Here is a 17,816-nt window from a genome sequence, read left to right on the forward strand (position 1 = left end):
ACTATTCCAAAGTTGAGACAGAGAAAAAGATTAACTGACTGCCATCATCTTCTGAATAGCTGACAGTAATACTCAACAACAACAAAATTTTAAGAGAAAAGCTCATATGGCAATATATAGCACAGGCAAGACCTTCAAAAAGCATATATCCTTTGACACAGCACTTAAGGATAGGTATGAATCAATATTTATATCTTAGGATGTTTACAAGTGTTATTTTAGCTGGAAAAAAATTATAAAGAAGCTGACATATTCAGTAATGGGGACTGGTAAACTACAATAAATTTTTGATAGAATACTATGAAGCCATCAAAAGTGATGTCACACCTATATACACTGATATGTATAAAATAGATAATAAAAACCTGCTGTATAAAAGAATAAATTAAATAAAATTAAAAAATTAAAAAAAAAAGTAATGTCACAGGGCTTCCCTGGTGGCTCAGTGGTTAAGAATCCACCTGCCAATGCAGGGGACACGGGTTTCAGCCCTGGTCTGGGAAGATCCCACATGCCACGGAGCAACTAAGTCCGTGCACCACAACTACTGAGGCTGCGCTCTAGAGCCCGTGAGCCACAACTACTGAAGCCCACGCACCTAGAGCCCATGCTCCTCAACAAGAGAAGCCACTGCAACGAGAATCCTGCGCACCGCGAGGAAGAGCAGCCCCCGCTCGCCGCAACCAGAGAAAAGCCCACACGCAGCAACGCAGACCCAACGCAAACAAAAATAAAATAAATTTTTAAAAAGTGATGTCACAGAAGAAATAACAATTAGAGGAAAGTTCTAAATAAATGCAGAAAGCAGTTTACAAAATAGTATCTGAAGTATACAACAAAGTAAACGAAGTCACTAAAATTTGCTGCAAGTGTCACGCCAGACAGATCCAAAATATCCAAGCCAGACAGATCTTGAAGGTTCTATGGTATTGAATTAGATCGTGTGACAGAACAAGGCAAAAATGGCTGTAGTTCTGCTTCAGTGTGTTCTGCCAAGAAACACGCCCAATCACGGAACTTTAGAACAGCTGTGACATCATTTTCAGGATGAAGTTTTAAGTATTTCCCTACTGAGTTTCCATTTGGCTGGAAGATTTTTTTCAGTCTTGTAAATAATACCAAGGCACACATACAAACACCCCACTTAAGGGAGTCAATGCTTCAATGAGCTATCAGTCCCATTATCATGAAACTTGTTTTGTCTTGGAAGCCTAATAAAAACGGGAAGAACAGTTTACAGTCAGTTATGTAAGGATGTTAAAGGGTAACAGTGGGCAACACAGGAGTAAGGCAATACTGACTGAAAAGGTAGCTGGGTTTGGAAGCAATCACAGGGACCTTCCTGAAACCCCAGCAAGCTCTTCTTAAAGAAAATAAACTAAAAAGTAATCTGACAGGGACTTCCCTGGTGGCGCAGTGGTTAGGAGTCAGCCTGCCAATGCCAGGGACACAGGTTCGAGCCCTGGTCCGGGAAGATCCCACATGCCGCAGAGCAACTAAGCCCGAGTGTCACAACTACTGAGCCTGAGCTCTAGAGCCCGCGAGCCACAACTACTGAAGCCCACGCGCCTAGAGCCCGTGCTCCACAACAAGAGAAGCCACCACAGTGAGAAGCCTGCGCACCACAAAGAAGAGTAGCCCCGGCTCACCGCAAATAGATAAAACCCCCGCGCAGCAATGAAGACCCAACGCAGCCAAAAATAAATTAAAAAAAAAAAAAAAAAAAGTAATCTGACACAAGTACAATTGAAGCTTTTAAGTTTTTACTTTTGGTGGTTTGTTCACCAGCCTCAGAACAATTAGGATACTCATTCATCAAAAGTCTTTACAGAACGGTTTTAAGAACCATTAGTTAGCTTAACAAAGACCCTAAACCTTGATTATTATTACACTCACTGAAAACACAAGGCTAGTCAATGAATCTTACACCTACTTATGAAGTTTTATCATTCACTGAACCACTCAAGTGAATTTAACACAGATGTATACTTGATTAAAAGTGCACACAAATTAACAATCCTCAGACTTGCTACTTCACTTTTAAACACAAGCTTTCCCACTAGTTCTAACAAATACAAATTTATTTTAGCGGGTATGCTGCACATTCCAAAAAATATTCCTATCTTTGCCTTCTTGCTTTTAAATCACAAGATGTAGGACAGAACTTTGCAGATGAAAGTAAGCAGATTCTTAATATGTGACAAATACTATGCATATTTCAAGTAGTTAAACCAAGTACCTGGATGCCCCCACACACGTTCATAATCTGCTATGCCACTACATGATGCCTAGAAGGCCACAGCTTCCTTCCTTGTTCCTCTAGAAACAGAAGCCTGTTAAGACATCTTTAGAGCCTTTCAGATGTTTGGCAGAAATAATCAAATATCTCTTTTCTATAGATTCTGGAGGATTTTAAGTTAAACTGTTAAACTCTAGGAAAGGGGAAGAGTTTAAAGAACTAAAAAGTACCAAGTTTTTTCTGACAGCCAACTTTCCAGTAACCTGGCTCTATCTCCCCAATACTTTCAGCATCACTGACAAGTATACCTCTATTTCTTATTTGTCTGTACACACTGGAAGACAAAGAGTCAACCATCCTGGGCTGCCCTGGTGGCTCAGGGGTTAAGAGAATCCACCTGCCAATGGAAGGGACACGGGTTCGAGCCCTTGTCCGGGAAGATTCCACATGCCGCAGAGCAACTAAGCCCGTGTGCCACAACTACTGAGCCTGTGCCCTAGAGCCCGCACGCCTAGAGCCCATGCTCCACAACAAGAGAAGCCAGTGCAATGAGAAGCCCGCTCACCGCAACTAGAGGAAGCCCGCAAGCAGCAACGAAGACCCAATGCAGCCAAAAATAAAACAGTCAACCATCCTGCTTTTAGTTAGACAACTATGGACCTCTGATTCTGTGTTATGGAGGTCAAGAATCTACCAGAGCAAACTTACTTCTTTGAGCAGTCCTCCTCCCACTGCTCAAAGGAATAAGTCCTTATAGAGGCATAACAAGTGCCTCAGGTCCTAGATCAATTACATAAGATCCCTATGAATTAATGACAAATTCAAGGAAAATGTATTTACATTAAGTCTGTTAGGTTTTGTTTATTTTACATCTGAAGCTAACCACTCAGGATTCTATCATTAATATATACATATGTTTTAAAAACATTTTCTCCTTGCCATTATCTTTTCACCTACTTCCTATACTTCAACATGTCTAACTTCTGGATAATATGATCTGCCCCAACCAGTATTTTATCATTTTCTTATGGTCCTAGAGTTTACACTCAATACTTGGGATCAAGCATTACCAACCCTTTCAAGTAAATTCAACTCTTTACTTTGGAACTATTCCCTAGCTCTCTGTCCAAGATTCCCACTTGTTACAGAGGAAAAGAGAAAGTGAATCTTTAGGGATACAACCAAATGTTAAGAGCAAGAGGCCAGCTTTTTCGGATGATCTGCTTTCCAAGTTTTATATAATTACCTTTTCTAATGGGAAAAAGATTTTGAAAAAAAAAGTGATTAAGCAGAATACTACAAAAGACAGAAGGAAGAAAGGTCTGAAAAACATCCTCTTAACGCTGCCAGTTGTCAGCAGGCAGGCAGAAATGTCAGGGCTTGGTGACACACCAACTCTTGAAAATAACCACAGTACCCCAGCAAGGCCAAAAGTTAATTCCGACAGAATTATCTTTTTCTCTGCCACATTACAGCCTCTATCTTCTCCTACTTTCATTTCTATGTTTCTATCACTTCAATTATTCCCTTTGTGTTTTTTTCAGACTCATTCTTCACCTCTTTCTGCATCGTGTAAAGCCAGTTTCTCTATGGTTGTTTCTGCTTTCCGTTAACTTAAGCCCACATTTCTGTCCTCCATTAATGTTCCCATATTCTTTCACACTAAGGTTCAAATAATAAGACCAATTATTCTCCATTAAGGCTTGAACTGTTAAGTGATACTTGTGTTATTTTCAAAGCTTTTATTAATGGTTCGGTATAATACCTCTCCTGTTCTCTCTAGTTCCTTCTCCTTCCTTTAACGTCTTAAGAAGGGTAAGCTGGTTACCTTTTTAACACTTTCTTCTTCCTCTTGGCGTTTCTCATAGTGTGAGAAGTCATCAAAAATGGAAGTGGTGTGCTTGTAGCTGGCTATGATTTTCAACACCTGCTTAGCCTTTTCCAGAGGCACTTCCTGAGTGTCCCTGGAGTTGGTCACTGGTTTATTCTCGTTGTTCTCTAGGCGAATGTGTCGCAACTGGCTATTGGGAACGTCCTTCACAAAAATCCACCTGACATCAAAACGACCCTTCCATTTGTCCTGGGACCACACACCTGCACATGTGTTGTAGTCCACAGCAGATTTCATTTCTGCAACGCCACAGAAGTGTCCACTGCCGTTGACACTGAAAAGTAAGTAAACGGGGCCCTTCCCGTTCATGGAGCGATAAGCAGCATCCAGTCTCTTGTTACCATGCTCTGTGCTGCACCAGATGTTATATTTAATGGAACGGTGGATATCGTCCTCAGAGTAGCTCTTAATGATGAAAACCCGGCCATGTTTCAGATTCCAGTCAAAATCCTTGGGGTTATAGTTATTAATGGACCGCAGCTTCTCCAACACTGGGTGAGGTTCTGAAGGAGTAGATCCAGATCCAGCCTGAGACTGTCCTACTCCATTACCATCCACCCCATTATGACCGAACCCACTGCCACGGTTCCGAGGTGCTACCCAGCGGGTTGGCTGAGCTGCCTGTTGCTGCACTGAGAGCTGGGCAGGCTGTGGTGGTGGTGGTGGCAATGGCTGTGTCTGTTGCCCTACTGATGCCTGAGCCACTGGTGGGCTACTGTTAGCCTGCTGACCTACAGGCTGGGGAGACCCCTGGGTTGGCTGCTGACCTATGTTCTGAACCAAGGCCTGTGAGGGGGTTTTTGCCACAGGACCCTTGTTATCCCAAGTTCCAATATCCATGTTATGTTTTATTGGAGGTGGTGGAAGACTTGACCCTGCAATGCCATTCTTGGTCTTCAACTTGGGTTGCTGTTTTGCAGGCTTGCTAGCAATATCAGCCCAAGATGCTGGTTTTGGAGGAGCAATGGTAGCTGGAGGCAAACTATTGGAAGTCACGATGTTACTAGTAATGGACCCGCTACCAACAGCAGAGCCTACAACTTTTGGAACATTGCTTGCAACTTCTGTGCTACCCAACTTCAGGGCTGCCATCCCCTGGTCTATAGTATTCATGCCAGGAGCCTTATTGAGGGTCTCGCTGGCAAAAGCTGACTGTCCATCAATCATGGCTCCACCTAAGGAGCTAGGTGCATAAGCATAATTGCTACTATATCCAGAGCTCTGAGTAGACTGTCCCTGAGAACTGTTATTTCCCCAAGCTGAGAAGTCAATCCCACTGGGAAAGAAATTAAAACCATGCTGACCAAGAAATGGAGTGCTACCCAGGGCTCCTGGTTGTCCGAACATTGCATCTGGTAGGAAGTGAGGCTCTCCGTTGCTCAGCTGTCCATAAGAAGTTAGATAGGGCATGGCTGTGTCACCCCCAGTAGACCAAGCAGCTTCACCCAAAGAATAGGAGAAGCCAATGGAGGGACTGTAGTAACTGGGTAAGTAGGAATCTGACATGGCAGTATATGCATTATTCTGTGGAAGAAGAAAAAAGGGTTAATTAAAACTAAACACAAAAATACATAAAACGACCAGGACACTTCCTCTCCCAATTAGTCACACAATTCAAATATTTCAGTCGTCACCATAAAAAAGGAAAGTGACCTTTTCAGATGGTCTCTTCCCATAAAATTGCTGCTATTTTTATAGACTTAGATAATACTTTGATTTAATAATTGAACTGCTTAAACATTTAAAATTAAACTGACATACACTAAATACCAGCCTTACCTTTTAGTGCTACAATTCAGAAAAAGGAAAACCCGTCATCTCACTAAGTTTAAGTCTTCCTCTATAGATGTACTGAGATGATGCCTTCATTAAAACCACTATCTCTGGACTGAAAGAGTGGGAATATTGGCAGAAAAAAAATATTCACAAGAGTTTCCTATTAAAACTTACCATATAATAGATAAAACAAAAATAACTGGAAATTTCAAGTTCTATCCCAAAAATCTGTGCAGCCATTCCTCAACCATAAACCAAAAATCAAGGTTCAGTACACCTACTCTATAGTAAAGCCTCCCGGCAAACCATCTGGGAACATCAAGAGATGCCACTATTTAAGTATAACCCGGAAAGAAAATGCACACTGGCTCCCAGAGGATTCAAAACCAAAAAAATGCTGCTACCTGTTTTGCTTCACCTATAAAAGTTAAGGCCGTAAGCTAAAATGCACACCTAACTTTTTCATTAAAAACAGGAATATAATTCTAAAGACACAGTACAGTCCACGTCTTTAAAAAAGGAATCATCCTTCAGAATGACAACCAGAAATAGTTATACGCAACTAGTCTTCACGTTAGAAGATAGATTACATTGCAGAAACATTCTTACTTTCATTTATACTGACAGTTCTTTTTTATAAATCCTATAACTCACAAAGTACTCCCTTAAATGAGAAGCCAGAGATACACAGAATTGGTTTCTATAGATATAGACTCAGCTCAACTCAAAAATAGGCTACTTTAACTTCAAAACAGCTCTGGTATCTAAGAATCCACTAACTAGTCAATAGGGAGTTTTGTTCTTAAGAGACCCGGATGACCGTAACTATGTCAGGCCTTAAGCGTGTATTACCAAAGCCAATAGTACTTCTTCCTAGCCACTAAAACACATCTCCTGAAGATTAAATATTTCAACTAATATAGTTTGATAAAATGGTGGTGCTTCTCTCTGCCAATTCTAAATTTTCTTTTAAAAACCTAAGTCTTTCACATATACCCTCAAGTTTAAGAGAAGTCTATTTCTCGAAGACAGTGTTATAATTTTAACAGCCCCAAATCCATTATGAATAAGAAATTCAGTCCAGCCTTAATAGATTAAGGCTGAAGAATTATTCCAATATAAGGTGATGAAAAACTGGTTAAACTAATAAGAACCTGCTGAATAAAAAAGTAAATAAAATCCAAAAATTAAAAAAAAAAACTGGTTAAAAAGTAGATGAAATAGCCTTGACAGACTACAGTCTCAGATTATGTCTATTCAACCAAAATTTATATTTCCCCCCCAAATTTTTCAAAAATATTTTAAGCTTTAGCTTACTTAACAAATAAAAAACAAACACACTTAATATCACAGGTTATGCCACTATAGAACTAAATGCCTACACCTGAACTGGCAGGTTCCCACATGCCCCTGAGCTCAAAAATCTGAATTACACAATGTTTCACAAGAACTACCTAGAATTATGTTTCCAAATGCTCCCACTCTCCTTGTTATAATGATTATGTAAGCAAACTACCTCAAGAGCAAGAACCCATTAATAGTTCATTCCTCTACTTCCTTCCCTACTTTTCCTGATTAACTAGTTGTCTTCTGCAAAAACTTTTTTCTAATCACTTGCTTAAGCGGTTTCTACACTTTCAATTCAGAAAATTCTACACAAGGCATCAAAAAGTTTTATGTAAGCATTAGGCCCAAACATGCGCACGCACTAATGTCAAGTTATTCAAGACTGTTATGCGTATCATACACCATCTGTTCAGAATTTATATAAATGTTCCACAAACTTTTTCATCTTTTAGGATATTCTGAATGTGTTGTCAATTTTCCTTTTGGTTTATTAGTCTGGTGAGTTACAACTTTGTGACTGTGTTTGGGATCCAAGATAGTAACACAAAAGAACTGCTAAATCAAAGAAGTCTCTGTACACAGTTCATGTTCATATATGGACCTACATGCAACTAACCTTCATATCAGAAGACAGATTACACTGCAAAAACTGGAATTCCATCATTCTTGATCTCTGTTCTCAACAGTATTTTATTTTCCTTCAACTCCATTTTGTAAATACTACAGCTCCCCTAAGAAGCCAGATATATACAAAATTGCTCTTTACAGATGTAGATGGAGCTCAACTTGAAAGAGTACCCAGCTCCAAAATAGTTCTGATAACCTAAGAACCCACTAACTAGTGACTAGACAAAACGAAGATACTCAGTTCTGCAGCACTGAATAAAGTTCAGGTGATTTTATGTTAGTTTTTCCCATCACGTATGAATCCAATTTTCCTAACAGAAAAATGTCTGGGGGGTGAAAACATTTAACACCGGAAAGTATTCTTAAGTTTTGCACTGTTAACATTCTTGCTAAGGAGGAAGAAATACTCAAACAAGTGTTGCTGTTAGTACACTGTAAAATGTTATCAGTACTAGCCTCAGAAAATGGTATGGTTGCTCACAACAGAGATAAGAACCTTAACAGCCTATGACATTTGTAGCAACTGGTTTTATAACATATTGACTGATATTAAGAAAGTCATCCCCTGAAAATGAGATTTACTGATAGAGCAAAGAAAGAATAATGGTATACTGCATCCTCTGATCAAGCATGAAAATGGCTAACTACTCACGGGCCTTGCCTGTGGACTCAAGTAAGGTTCAAAATCATCATCATTTAATCCATCCTTTTGATGTACAGATCCATTTTGTACTAAAAGAGAAAAAATTCAAATTAGGAGTGTCTCAATCGTACAATCCACCTCCCAAATTAATCAAATACCTCCTAACCAGAGAAAAACCATACTACACAGAGCAAATAAGTTCGGGTTTTGAAAGGATAAAGATGAGAGTGAATGCTGAGCAACGTTCGTCAGTAAAAATGTCTCCCTCCACCCAGAGCAAGTTGATCTAAAAAGGTCATTTTATTGGCTCCTCTAGATTTCTATTCCCTCCCGCTTCCCCTCCCCCATCACATGTGAGCACTTCCAGAGTGCGATCCACGAGGATGAAAAACAAAGGCCTTCTAAGACCTACAGGAAACTAAGGACCTGGGACATTTCAAAACCGAATCCACCCCCACCCCTAATGAATTACTCCTTGTTCACTACAAAGCTGTTCGCCAGCTGCAGGAACACACCGAAAGGGTCAAACACTTAACTGTGAGGCACCTGCAAACTAAGCGGCTTCCGAAAGGTCCTCTCCCCGGGGCGCTTCCCGGAGACCCCGCCCCCCCCACGCGGGGTCCCCCGCCCGCCAGGGGCCAACGGCGGAGCTGGGCTCACCTTTGTTTCCTTGACCTTTTGGTCTCTGCGGGGGAAGGAAACGTCGCCGAGCAGCACATCGTCCGAAGAAAAAACGGAAAAGGAGAGACAAATTAAAGCCGGGACCGATACGGGAATAAAGGCGCAGGCCTAAGGAGAGGCGTCAGGAATGGGGTGAGGGGGAGGCTGAAGATGGGAGGCGGGGGAAGCGCGACGCTGGCGGGGCCCAGGGGGAGGAGGGGGGCCGCGCCACAAACAACGCGAGGGGACCAGGGCTTCAAAGAAGGGGAAGGAAACAAGAGAAAAACGAGGCCCGCTGAGAGGAGGGGACGCGGCGCGGCCGGCGGTCTCCGAGGCCCAGTGAGGAGCGGGGAGAGCGGGCCGAGGGCGAGGCGCTGGGCGCGGCCGGCCTGAGAGCCTCAAAATGAGGCCCGCTAAAGGCGCCGCCTCGGCTCGGCCCGACCGGGGGCGGCGGGCCCGGGCCTAGTCGGGCTCCCTCTCGCCACACACAATGGCCGAGGCATGCGGGCCGGGCCTGTACCTGCTCCAAGAGGCTGCTGGCCGACATGGCTCTCGGATCCTCACGGGTGGCGACGGCGGCGGACTCTCCTCAGGGTGGCGGCGGCAGCGGATGAGCCCCGGCGACGGGAGCAGGCGGCGCGGCGGCGGCTTTTGTCCCTGACACTCGGGGGCCTTGGCGGACGCAGCGGAGACACGGCGCGCGGCTCGGGCTCCGGCTCCGACTCGGCGACGCTCTAGCCCGACAACTCAACGCCCGTCTCTATGCCTTTACGCGCGCGCCCGCCCCTCGCAGCCGAAATAAGGGCGCCGAGCAGCGGAGGCGGACGGCGCGCACGGCGCGACGCTGACTCTCACATTCGCTCACCCACGCTGAAGGGGCCCGGCGCGAAGCACTCCGGGAAGGCAGAGGTGGGGCCGCAGCGCCCTCTGGTGGGCTGGAGGAGCGGAAGCGGCGCGCGCGGCTTCCCCGCCCCCACCGCTTCGGGATTGGGGCCTAGAAGAGTGGGGGCGGCCAGGGTCGCACCACGAGGTTTTGACTAATAGCTGGAGGGAAGGGGAGTAGCTCTAGCTTGGGGGAACCTACAAAAGCTGGGTTTTCACTGAAGAAGCGAACCCCGAAGGCTGAGAGGCCTTAAAATAAACCTGCTTCCCAGTTGCAGATGGCACCCCACCCCCATATGGGGGGGAACACGAACAGGAGTCACAGAGCCCTCAGGGAGAGTTCAAGGGTGCCCTGCCCTGAGAAAGACGCCCCCTCACCTGGTTATCCTCCTCTGTTAGCAGGCTACAGAAAGAGGGCCCAGAGAACAAAAATATCCAGAAAACATTCGGTCCCCTGAGAAAGAGATTCACCCTTTGGCGTTTCAGGGAGGAGAATCCACAATTCTTTTTTAGGGATGTCGCTGGCCCCCATGATAATCTGTGAAACTGTGGACTTCATTTCCAAGAAAAACACACTTCACACATCCACACAAAATTTTACACGTTCCTTCAACGAGTCCTTACCTGGGGAAGAAAGGAAATAAATGCTATTTGAATACCTGCTGTAGACTAGGCTTTGTTGTTAGGTGCTTTCAAACATATTAAAGGCTTTCAGCATCTTCAAAGTAGCTGTCAGGCAATCCGTTTTATAACTGAGGAAACAGAGAGGTTAAGTCATGTGCCCAAGGTCACAAAGCTATTAAATAGTAAGGTTTGCCTGACACTGAGAGGAACATAATGGTGTCCCTCCACCCCCAAGAGAAATCCTGTATTCAGGAACCAGAATCCTGAGGCGATCTAAAAGATGGATGGGCAGAAGCATTTTTAATCAGAGGCAAACCTGACTCCTGCAGGGATATTTGATCCCAGGACAGTCCATCTCCTAATAGCTTTTGTTATTGCAAATAGTAGTAAACAGATAAATAATGCACTCAAGTGTCAACCTGATACCATCCCCTCCCTGGATACAGGAGGCTTGGGTGGACTCAGTAGTAAAATAAATGATAACACAGCATCTTGGATTTTGCATCATAATTTTGCTTAAAGTGCTCAACGCATTTTTTCTGCCCATAATCACATTTATGGTTGGAATGAATAAGGTCAGGCACCAAATGTGATAGACTTCTGGCAGAGTCCAGGTTCAGAGCATAGATCCCACCAAGGGAAGAGAAGAAACATAGTAATCCTTTTTTTTTTTTTTTAATATAAGTTAACCAGTTAACCCCATGGCCCAGATTTATGTGTAAACTGTAAGCACTTGCCTACACTTACCCTTGAAGGCAGCAGTGGTATGGTGAAAAGAGGATTAGACCAGGAGTCATAATCAAGGAGGGGGAGTGACTAAACACTGGCCTCCCCAACAGATTGGCGACATTAGGTAAATTACTAAACCTTTCAGAGATTCCCTCATTTGATAAAGGGGATAATAAAATCTACCTAACAGGTTTGCTACAAAGATAAAGTTCAAAAAAATAAAAAAACACAAACATTAAAGTTAATCTGGTACATTGTAAACTTCTTTCCTATAATCCCATTAAGGGATGATAGTGAAAATTCCCTCCTTCCAATAATATTTTTATAGTGCCTGAAATTTTGATCAGTCCCTTTGGGATTACTTTCTGTCCTCCAGGATTTCCCAGTTAAAACACAGACATCCTGGGGGAAGGGTAGTCTCTAAACCTGGATTAGTTCACCAGATTGGCTTTAATAGGCCCCTGAACAGAACACACAAGACTGATACATTTAATCACTGGGAAGAGGGAGAGGAAGTCTGGAGTGTGGGATATCATCTTAGGGGGCAAACTGCTCATGGTTTGAGAAAAGACTACTGTATCAGAAATGAGTTTAGATTCTAGTTTCACCTCTGCCACTAGGTGCATAAAGCACTCAGTCCCTCTTCTAACAAGTGTTTATTGAAGGCCATGCAATGTGCTGGAGAGAAAGTCTTTTTTTTTTTTTTTTGCGGTACGCGGGCCTCTCACTGCTGTGGCCTCTCCCGTTGCGGAGTATAGGCTCCGATGCACAGGCTCAGCGGCCATGGCTCATGGGCCCAGCCGCTCTGCGGCATGTGGGATCTTCCCGGACCGGGGCACGAACCCACGCCCCCTGCATCGGCAGGCGGACTCTCAACCACTGCGCCACCAGGGAAGCCCAAATGTACTGCCTGGTACTAAACAATGTTTTTTTGTTTTGTTTTGTTTTGTTTTTGAGAAAGTCTTAAGAGTTCACTTCTGGGCTTCCCTGGTGGTGCAATGGTTAAGAATCTGCCTGCCAATGCAGGGGACACGGGTTCGAGCCCTGGTCCAGGAAGATCCCACATGCCATGGAGCAACTAAGCCCGTGTGCCACAACTACTGAGCCCACATGCCACAACTACTGAAGCCTGTGCACCTAGAGCCCATGCTCCACAACAAGAGAATCCACTGCAATAAGTCCGCACACTGCAATGAAGAGTAGCCCCCGCTCGCTGCAACTAGAGAAAGCTGGCACACAGCAATGAAGACCCAATGCAGCCAAAAATTTATTTATTTATTATTTATTTATTTTTTTTTAAGTTGCTCACTCACAGTTGTTAGAGTGCAATGAGGAAGCACAGACGGACCTCACTTAGTCAGAGGACCAAGAAGTTTTCCCTGAAGTCCTGAGCTTCAGCTAGAACCTGAAAGATGACCAGAAATTGACCAGACAAGGAGGGAAGGGATGTGAGAGACAATATGTGCAAAGGCCCCAGGCGGGGAAGAATCTTGGTACTGGTGAAGAACTGAAAAAAAGGCCAACGTGATTGGTGCATAATGAGAGAGAGTGTGGCACCAGATGAGACTCAAGAAATGGGCAGAAAAGAGAAAAATAGGGCCTTTAGTTGTTAGCAACAAACGATGATCAGTTAGTAAAGGGTTAATAGAGGCATAGCATTCTCAGATTTATGGTTTAGGTTCACTCTGATTGCAGTGTGGGAAGTAGATTCAGGGAGAAAAGAGTAGACTAGGAGTTAGAAGAATATTGCAGCGAGTCCAGGCAAAAGATAATGGTCTAATATAGTGATGATAAAGACAGAGTGAAGTGGACAAAATGGACATTTTAGGAGGCAAAATGAGAGGTCTTAGTGATTGATTGGATTGTGGGGAGGGCATTAAAGGAGGAGATATCAACATAATATCTAGTAGTTTGATTTGAGCGATTCGGTGGGTGAGGTGCCATTTTCTAATATGGGGACTCCTAGAGGAGATTTTGTGATCATCAATTTATCTTTGGACATGTTGGGTTTCAGAAGAACATAAAACATCAGATAGGAATGTTCTGTAGACAATTAAAAGGTTTGGTCTTAGAGAGTAAAATCAAGCTGGAAATACAAACCTTGGAGTCTCTGGTATGGGGATGTTAGTTGAAGCCAAAGGAGTCCCTGGGATTTCCTCAGAAGAGAAGGAAGATGGGACTTCCCTGGCGGTCCAGTGGTTAAGACTCCACGCTTCCATTCCACTGTGGGGGGGGGCACAGGTTTGATCCCTGGTTAGTGACGCAGCCAAGCAAAAAAAAAAACAAAACAAAAAGAAGAGAAGGAGGAGAGCAACAGGCCCAGCACCAAACCAGAGATGGAAGGGGAGACACGGAGGGTAAATCACTTCCTACCCAGAGTCTATTTCCAAGACTGTAAAATAGGGAAGTTGGACTAAAATAACTTCTGAGGTTCCTTCTAGTTCAACCATTTGAGACCTCTGGAAGGTAGAAACCAAGGAGATCCTTCTGGGTATATGAAGGGGGCAGTGGGGATAAGAGAGTGAAAAGAAGCAGGAAAGGAGGACAGATTTCACATACTCTTCAGAGTTTTGCTATGGCCTGGGCTGGGCCCTAGAGCTCTGGTTCTCAAACTTTTCCAGCCTTCAGGAACAGCAGACCTCGCTGCCCAAGTCACTCCCTTAGTAAGGCAGGAGTAGAAGGGACCTCCTTTGAGAAATGTTTATATACTTCACACAACTGACAGTGTAAAAACCTATTTTTAAAGATTTCTGCTGGTTCTCTGTAGTCCACACAGTTTTCAAAGCTTGTCACTCCCTAGCCCTGTATATTTCTCACCATGCACTCCATGCTCCAGCCACATTGCATTTTTCTCAAATACACATTTTGTTCTGGAACCCATGACTTTGCACATGCAGTTCTTTCTGCCTCAGATGTCCTTGCCATCTCCCCTCCCCAATTCCTATCTATCTGTCCTTCAAGACCCTGATCAATGAAACCATATTTTTTTCCCTCGAGCAGAAAGAAGGTGTTGTATTCTTTGTTCACCCATAATATTGGTCACATTTCCTTATGGTAACTTAGTGTATTAAAACTATCTGTTTGGGGCTTCCCTGGTGGCACAGTGGTTGAGAGTCCGCCTGCCGATGCAGGGGACACGGGTTCGAGCCCTGGTGTGGGAAGATCCCACATGCCACAGAGCAACTAAACTAGACCCATGTGCCACAACTACTGAAAGCCACGTGCCTAGAGACCGTGCTCCACAACAAGAGAAGCCACCGGAGTGAGAAGCCTGCGCACCACAACGAAGAGTAGCACCTGCTTGCTGCAACTAGAGAAAGCCCGCATGCAGCAACGAAGACCCAACACAGCCAAAAATAAATTTATATTAAAAAAACTATCGGTTTACATCAATATTTTCCTTTTAGAAGTCTTGGACTCAGTTGAAAATCTAATGAGAATAATGAAACTTCTCAGAAAAAGGAACATACACCCAAATTTTTGCCTACAATCTCATTAAGCACTCCCTTCCCCAAGCCCATCCATCCCATGGACCCCAGATTAAGAGAACCAACTCTCAGCTTATATATTGCCTCTTTAATAAATCTGTGACTGCTTAGAGGACAAAGAACTTTTTTATTATTAATCTTTATAATCCAACTCTAAGTAAATGTTTGTTGTAAATTAATTAAATTTAAGTAAGTAAATTAAATGTAAGTAAATTAATTTATCTCATTCATTTTCAAAATTCTCCCTAGTAATGTCAATCCCCATTTTATTAATGAAAACCTGGTGGGGTTAAAAAGTCAAATGTGCAGATTTAACTAGCTTAATTGAACGTTAAAGGAAAGGCACTGTGGAAATCCCAAGATAAACTGATGGTTGGCTTTTAACTTGCAGGTGTGTTTTATGACTTGCTGAATGGAGTTTTGAAAAGAGCAACGTGAGAACAAAGCTAAAGGAAGAAAAGACCTACAGCTGGGCCCGGTGGCCTAAGGACACTAGGAATCCGCAGCTGTGTATATACAAGGGACCCTGTTGGAGATGTCGTTAAGGGCAGAAAAGAACAAGAACCAAGAAAGAGCCAGCAGGAAAGGAGCCTTGAAGTTTCAACTCAGAGTCTAGAGGTGAAAGCTGAAATTTTCACCAGTCCCCTAAGAAATAAGAAAGGTAATGATAATGTAATGAGCTTTTCATAAAGCTAAATTTACTCAATGCAGAAGACTATTCTTTATTCTGAGATTATTTCCCTCCCAACATTTTGATGTGAAAATGCCCTTTCTTCCCAAATGATGCCAGTAAAAAGTAGCCATTTTTTAAAATATCCTTATTTGGTAAAATATAATGTAGAGAACCCCATGTTGGTTCCTAAGACCTTTTTTTTTTTTTTAATCTCTTTTATTGATCCATGGGATCTAAAAGTCTGAGCAGCACTGTGCTAGGAAACAGCTTACCGTCTCAATCTAAGACAATAGGCCAGAGAGAAAAATGGAGTGTAAACAGGATTTCTGGAGATAGTGCCGAGGGGAAATGAAGCCAGGGAGCCCCAGAAAGCACTGGTTCAATTTTAAGTCTGTGCCAAGAAAAAATAGTTAAACCAGTGAATGTGCATCTAAACTATTTGTGACAATGTTTTACAGATAAATCCTTCTCTTTTGGTCCTTGGGTGGCAGCTACAGAATATGAGAGGCAAGAATATGAGAAGCCCTGTCCAGTTTGCCCAGAAAGGCTAACCAGAATGTCTCAGTCATGGAAATGTTAACTTAGCATTTCTGAGGCATGGTGGTTCCATTTTTGTTCCTGGAGCAGGGGAATATCTTTTTGCTCAGTGGGCAAAGGTTTTACAATATTATCAATGTTCTATGGAATAGGTTCCCTGTGTAACAAAGCACGTGGGGTTGGGCTCTACACAGTAGGAGCTTAGCAAACAAATGAAGGAGTTCTAACCAGGGACCCTGACCTCAACATCATCTCAAACAAGACAAGACCACTTTTAACAAAGTGATAAATCAGTACTTCCTGTGACTGATGGACAGGACAGATGATCTGGGTTCTAAAATCCTTTCTCGGGTAACTGGAAGTTCCCTCCCTCCACCACTCCCTCTGCAGTACCGTGGAGAGATGGTGAACTGGACTGTAAAAAAAAACAACCTAAGTAGCGACTAAACATGTTATCAGCAAAACATCATCATAATAAAATGGTTTGTTGAAAGTTTCCTTTTAGGTATTAAGCTTCTCTAGTACATTTAAAGACTCTGTTTAATAAATTTGATTCCTATACAACGTTTCAAATGTATCTATTGTTTAGAGTAGAATATAAGTGTTAGTTTCCTCACTGTAAAATGAAGTAAATAATGCTCTTCACCACATAGGATTGTCCTGAGGATCAAATGGATTAACATATGTAAAGTGCTTAGAAAAATGCTTGGTACATAGTTACCCTTCAATAAATATTGGTCATTACTGTTCTTCTTATTATTCATGCATCAAATATCTATCCAGTTTCCGCTACATGCCAGGCACTGTTCCAGGGACTGTAGAAACAGCAGTGACTAAGAGACGAGAATGGTCCCTGCTCTCATGGAGCTTCAATTCTACTTGGGGGAGAAAAAAAAATACATGTATGTCAGGTGATAAGTAAAAGAAAGAAAAAATAAAGCAGGGTAAAGGAAAAAAGGAAGCATAGTGCAGGAGGAAGTTGCCACTTTTCATAGGGTAGCTGGTCAGGGAGGTCCTCTCTGATAAGCTAACATGTGGATAGAGACTTGAAGGAAGTGAGGTAATAAGCTTTGCCGTTACCTGGGGGGAAGAGTGTGCTTGAGATTACTGAATGAAAAAAGAATAAGCTACCAAAACTAAGTAGATCTGGGTTTGTAATGGGGAGTGACTGCACATGAAGGAGCCATGGCCCACCTAAAACAGCCTCAGTTCCAGTCAGGCGTTGCCGTGAGCAAATGTGGACCCAGTGTTGTCAGATCTTCTGGGCTTTGTGGGGCGTTTTGTTGTTGTTGTTGTTTTAAGAAAAACTTTATCTTGAATGTTTATGTGAACTGTCGTAGGCATAATGCATATACATGTTCGTCGAAAGACATGTACAAGAATGTTCAGAGGTAGGGGCTTCCCTGGTGGCGCAGCAGTTGAGAGCCTGCCTGCCGATGCAGGGGACACGGGTTCGTGCCCCGGTCCGGGAAGATCCCACATGCCGCGGAGCAACTGGGCCCGTGAGCCGTGGCCGCTGAGCCTGCGCGTCTGGAGCCTGTGCTCCGCAACAAGAGAGGCCGCGAGAGCGAGAGGCCCTCGCACCGCGATGAAGAGTGGCCCCCGCTCGCCACAACTAGAGAAAGCCCTCGCACAGAAATGAAGACCCAACACAGCCAAAAATAAATAAATAAATAAAGCAAACTGTCAACAAGTAAAAA

The 17,816-nt window shown here is 43.4% G+C and overlaps 1 protein-coding gene across 1 annotated transcript in view; it reads right to left on the reverse strand.

The window, feature by feature from the left end:
• YTHDF2 (YTH N6-methyladenosine RNA binding protein F2) overlaps positions 1–10,045 on the reverse strand; it is a 32,263-nt gene extending 22,218 nt beyond the window's left edge. Inside the window, exons 1-4 of the mRNA XM_081226039.1 lie at positions 9,704–10,045; positions 9,184–9,208; positions 8,533–8,612; positions 4,068–5,654 (exon numbers count right to left, since the gene is read on the reverse strand). Of these exons, the coding sequence (XP_081082165.1) occupies positions 4,068–5,654; positions 8,533–8,612; positions 9,184–9,208; positions 9,704–9,730 (1,719 nt within the window). The 5' untranslated portion in view covers positions 9,731–10,045. The remainder of the gene's footprint in view (positions 1–4,067; positions 5,655–8,532; positions 8,613–9,183; positions 9,209–9,703) is intronic.
• Between the last annotated feature and the right edge of the window lie 7,771 nt (positions 10,046–17,816).

Source organism: Mesoplodon bidens (assembly GCF_964165515.1).
Source record: "Mesoplodon bidens genome assembly, chromosome: 2".
Taxonomy (NCBI): Eukaryota; Metazoa; Chordata; class Mammalia; order Artiodactyla; family Ziphiidae; genus Mesoplodon; species Mesoplodon bidens.